The 5,836-nt window shown below is 35.0% G+C and overlaps 1 protein-coding gene across 1 annotated transcript; it reads right to left on the minus strand.

Moving 5' to 3' along the window:
• Positions 1 to 742: 742 nt before the first annotated feature.
• Positions 743 to 5,435, minus strand: LOC109215436 (nucleolar and coiled-body phosphoprotein 1). The gene is made up of 8 exons (XM_019379506.1): positions 5,122 to 5,435; positions 3,722 to 3,786; positions 3,129 to 3,169; positions 2,820 to 3,010; positions 2,326 to 2,718; positions 1,936 to 2,025; positions 1,774 to 1,835; positions 743 to 1,150 (listed from the first exon to the last, which is right to left on the minus strand). Exons 1-8 carry the CDS (start codon positions 5,368 to 5,370, stop codon positions 1,045 to 1,047), a joined length of 1,197 nt encoding a protein of 398 aa, XP_019235051.1. The 5' UTR covers positions 5,371 to 5,435; the 3' UTR covers positions 743 to 1,044.
• Between the last annotated feature and the right edge of the window lie 401 nt (positions 5,436 to 5,836).

Genomic DNA, 5,836 nt, shown 5'->3' on the forward strand with positions numbered 1-5,836 from the left:
ACTGGAGATCGGTGGACCTGTGTATGAACTTCCAGCATATTATGCTGGACCGCTGGAGCTCCAGTATAATCTGCTGGAAGTCCAGTATACTTATGATGAAACTCCAGTATATTATGCTGGAGTATTTTCCGTATTTTGAGCAGTGTTTTCATTCAGATTTATCTTTACATGAAAAATGGTTAAATTTTGATTATTTTTAAAACTGTGATGAATGACCACTTGTAAATCTGACTATTTTTGAATTTGTCCCTAAATAAGGTACGACATTGTTTGTGATAGATTTAGAATTCAGACAGTGTAAATATAGGTTCTATAATGTATACCTAATTTTAATTGTACTTATTTTTCGCTCATATATATAGGAATCAATCTCGAAACACTAAAGTCTATCGTTGTATCCGAACTAATCTTTCTCTCTCAAATATTTAGTGGAATCTTTTTTATCGCTTTCAAATCAAATCAGAATTCCATCCAATTCAAAATCCCTATAGAATTGGATGAAAAAGAAATTAAAGAAGAATATTGCTTTCACTTTATATTCCTACCGAACAATGGGAAGCATAGTATCAAATGAATATTTCACCCCAAGTGCTGCGTTTTGCTGCTTCTTAGAATCTTACCCCCTCCCCCTTTGCTTCCTCGAACCAATAGCTAAACATTCAGAACTATTCCATGTTTATACTAAATCAATTAATACAAGACGTGTACCAATATATACACGCTTATCATTTAACCATGGTAGTGACATGTTCTCAATTAATTTATTAAGAGACTTTGAATGATTAATATAAATACAAATTCATGAATTAACACAGTTTCTGAGCTCAAAAACACTTGAAGAAATTAAGAAACAAGAAAAAGAAAACGCGAAGGACCCTTTTTTCAGTGTTTCAAAGGCGGGATTATCTTGATAGGGTCAACTTCTAAGTTTGACAAAATCTTTTATCGTTCTGCTTATAAATTCAAAACCCACAACTACAAAAAGAATTCCTTTTCTTTTTAAAGGATTTATAAGTTTTACTCGGGCAACAGCATGAAAGAATGTTACTCCTCATCCGAATAGTTGAACTTGACCGAGTGTGATTGCAAGTCGATTTGCCCTCCTCTGTAACTTCCTCGCTTCTTCTTGGTCTTCTCATGTCGGAAATCCCTGAGAAAATAGAATGCATAATTAAACTTTGCCATTGAAACACAAAGTAGAACCTATGCAAACCATGAACATGATCGCGACTCTCGCTATAGAGCATAGCAATTAATAGCTTCAATAACGCCCACCCCAGCCCCCTAAAAAAAGATGAGCAGCGGGGAAGGAAGTAGAGAACGAGTGAAAAGCTTAGTGCAAAATGATATTTATTACTAGTGAATCTTGATGAATATACTTGTAAGATGATTTGTGAGTTTCCAAGGCATAGCGACATTAACAAATGTAAGCAATCTAGTATTCCTACCTCTGTTTGAACTGAGTTCAGAAATTTCTTTTCCCTCAACATGAAAAGAGCTATCTACTAGGTAACATTCACTTATTAACTTATTTCAAGCACTTTTTCATTTTTGGCCCATTGGCCGAAATTAATTACGGGAGCTAGCCCAAATATACAAAACATATACACTGGTTATGTATAATATGTATATTTATACTTAATATGCAAAATATATACATTTTCCGGCTATTATGTTTTAAGGAGACCCAAAAATGTAATTATCCCTTAATTCATCCTCAGCAAGAGTAAATTTAAGGTCATCAAACTTCTGGACAGGAGTTGGAAAATATACCTTCCTCGAACCTGGCCCAAGACTTCCTGTGCCTTTGCACCATAGCCAATTTCTGCACCATCCTGCAATAGCAGTACGTGGAGAGGTGGAAATGTCAATTTCATGGTAAAAGATGAATAATAAACGAGTAAAGACGATGGTAGACTGAGAATCAGATTCTACCTTTGCCCAATAAGAGTTATCTTTAAGTCTATCATCTTTAAACTGCACTTGCTCGATTTTCACTCTTTGAAATGCATTTACAGTTTTTGGCTGCAATAGCAATCAAAATGCATTTTCAGAATATCGGTAATAATAAATTAACTCATGCATGATTCAGGATTATTTAATGAAAACTTTATGCAAGCATGACGGAAAGTTATTTTAAAAGATTGAGATTATTCTGCAAATTAGGAATCATTTTAAATCATATTCCCTTCAGTACACAACGACAATTCAAGAGTTGTACTATGACATTAACAATTGACAGAAAATTACGAACCTTGTTAAGACTTAAGCATATTGACAATCCAAGGTCAAAAAAGTAATAGTAGAAAATAGATGCATGCATACCTCTGCTGATCCATTAAGTTCTTTCCTCGATGATTTCTGCTTAGCAGAATTGTTCAACTCATCCTGATGATTACCAACACTGACTTCACCATTTTGTTCTTGTTCGGCAACAGCCTTTGATTCTTCCAAGCCATCGGTCTTTCTACGTTTTGATTCTTCAGTTCCAACCACCTCAACTCCCTCGTTTGAATTTTCATCAGAAGCCGATCTTTTCCTCTTCTTGGAATCCTTAGAATCAGTAGCACCATTCTCTTCCTTGGACTTCTTCTTTTTATCTTTTTTAGTTATTTTCCCGGTAACATCATCATTATCATTGCCTATAGGTACTACACCGTTTGATTTCTCCTCGGTTTTCTTCTTTTTCTTCTCCTTCTTCTTCAAAGGCACGTCCACCTGCAATAGAATAACAGCAGACTCTTCGGATGCTTCAGATTATTCTCGCCATAACCCAAATGATCAGATATTCAATCACTCATCTGATTTGGATTGCTAACCTTATCATCTGCTAAAACCTCTTGAGGTGTAGTAGCGTTGTTCGCCGATTTATCAACACTTTCCGAAAGAGAAGCATCTGGAACATCACCATTTTTGTCTTCGCTTCTCTTTTTCTTCTTTTTCTTACTAATTGTTTCCTGAGAGTCAGCAGCATTAGTAGCAATGTTGTTCACATTTGCGCCATCCGGCCCTGCACACCAGATCATATTAGATAAAATCAAGAAAGAATAACAGCGTAACATCACAAATACAAGCTTGATGAAAGAAACCAAGTTTAAGATGAACGAAGATATACTGACAAAAATTACCTGCCTCACTGTGGCCCTTAGAGGTTGTATCATTGTCAGTACTGCATATTTTACAGCAAGTCAAGTAGCATGAGAAAAAGGGATCGGAAAATAAAATTGCCAAAATAACTGCAGTAAAGTAAGAGAGTACATGAAGAAAGCAGCTTTGCTAAAGGAACCTATTGACCTGCACGCCGTGTACAGGAACTACCATATCAATTGTGTTCAGAGGTGGACCTATGTTATAGAATGAGGGTCACCAGCACCCGTAATGTTCAGCAAAATTCCATGTATACATGTATATGTCTTTAAAAAATAGTGATATATTAGTAGTGGCACCCTGTATACAAAGCAAATTTTGGTTGAATGCAAATGCGCACACGCTACCTCTAAATCCTGGGTCCACCTCTGATTGTATCGGACACCATTTATTCCCCCCTCCCCACCCCCAAAACCTGCTTCTCTAGTCAACAAATAGTAATTAGAGACGTGTACTTGAGAAGGTTTAAAATCAAGCATTCTTTCTTCCACATATGCCAAAACAGAGGAAAGTAGTACAACACAAACAGTTATCGTCACGATAAATCTAGTTAAGTGATAACATCTCAACATACCAGTTGTTTAGATGCTTGCAAAATATATCCTCCAAACTGTGGGAGCAAGACTTCCAACTGTCACCCTGCATCAAAAGCACAAAGACCTCAATGACTGCACGATAGGTAAGTTGAAGATTCAATAATGACATCAAGATTTTCCATCAAAATGAAGGAATCAACAAAAAGTACATGCGAAATTCTCTCAACAAAACCTTTAAAAACAGAGGGTGTGACCTAGCACATACTTCAGTCTGTAGAGCACAATACCAGACTTGACATAAAATATGATTCAACAAGTGGAGGCTTCTTCTACATACCGATACTAACACAGGTATAGAAACCTCAATTAAGCAGTATTTTTTGTTTCTTCTTCATTAAAGAAAAAAGCAATTTTCTTCTTTTACAATGAAAAACTATAATACATAATATAAATGAAAAAAAAAATCAAGCCCCCAGAAAAAGCTTTTTTTTGAACATTTTTTAGTCCATGAATAAAAGATAAGAGGAAAACTAAGAAGTAATATTTTAATGTCTGGTTTCCGAGGGAATTATAGTTCTGGCATGTTTATTCCTCTTAACACCTTTTTCTTAAATGGTTGGCAAAAGTTGTATTAATCACAAGCACTAAGATGCTGCTGAACATTACAATTGTAATTTGTAACCTTACAAAAACCCAGTTCCACTACTAATCCGTGATAGAACTGAGGAAATCGATGAGCCTATCAACGTCATATATGCATTTTTCCATTTTACATCAATAAGCCAAAAGTGAAATGCTATTGTACTTTAGTGTTAGTATATTCTCTTCCTTCTCTCAAAACATCTTTGATTTCTTTCTTTCCGCATCACCACCATATTGCTGTTAACACCACTTCCATTCAGCAAACTCACTGTTTAGCCTAATTTTCGCCTCCTCACCCCTAACTTTATATCCCCCCCCCCCCCCTCCTTCCCTCGCTTATTCATATGAGTCACTTAAACAAACCTAAATTCTACTAAGATATATCAACATTTACCACTCAACTTGTACCTATAAAACCAACAATCCTCTTTTTTTTATTTTTTTGGTTTGATAAGGAAAACCAACCATCCTACTTAAATTACGAAATACAATTCGTTTAAGCAAATACAAAAACCAACAAAAATAAGCCATATAGGATACCAACATAGCTCAAGAATGCAGTGTAATCAGCATTCAACAAACTCCACTAACCAAAAATGTAGTTCTTGAATATGCAAATTCCATTCCAAAAATAGGAATTTATATCTGAATTGAAACTAAAACATAGACCATTTGACCTTCTAATCACAACCAATAGTAGCAAACATTTGACACAACAGGTTTCAAAAATCATGGGTAAAAATCACATTTTTAAAAGGTAAAGTGTTCAAGAAAGCAAAAAGGGGTAAAAACAAACCTCAGTTTGAGTTTCTTTGAGGAAGTATTTGAGGGTTTTGGAGAAGCCATTGAGGTTAAGATAATGGAGTATAGATTGGTGTAAAAGAGATTTGTTTTCTTGAGGCTGATGCTTCTTAGCCATAATAACAAGATTGGACTTTGAGGACTGTGCTAGAAGCACCTGCCTAGGCTTGAAAGCTAATAAACCTGCTGATGATGATGAGGTACTAGGGTTTTGCAGCTGTTGTCTGGTTTTGGTTTCTAGCATATATTAAGGAAAGGGTTTTAGGGCAACGGCAGAAAAATGTCTCTGCCTCACAATTATACTTGTGGTCGTGTAACTTGAAACAAAGGGAACACAAAAAGAATTTTTATTTAACCTAATGGTCCTTAAGTTGGGTTAATATTTGACCATAAGGACTCTAATGTTTTTAAGGGCCCGTTTGGCCTTTAAAATTTTTCACTTTTTTCAAAAAAAAAATTTGTTTTTTGTTAATTTTCGGAATTAGTTTTTGGCCATAACTCAAATTTCACTTGAAGTTAAATTTTGAATTTTTTTTGAAAAACTGAAAAAATCCAACAAGTTATTTTTCAAAATTTTCACTTCTCACTCACAAAAATTCAAAAACAACTCCAAATTGTATTCATATTCATTCACGACTCTAATTTTCAAATACAATTGTCACTTGAATTTTTTTTCACTTTTTTCCGAAGTTTCACAACTCTTATGTCCA

Source organism: Nicotiana attenuata, unplaced genomic scaffold (assembly GCF_001879085.1).
Source record: "Nicotiana attenuata strain UT unplaced genomic scaffold, NIATTr2, whole genome shotgun sequence".
NCBI classification, from domain to species: domain Eukaryota; kingdom Viridiplantae; phylum Streptophyta; class Magnoliopsida; order Solanales; family Solanaceae; genus Nicotiana; species Nicotiana attenuata.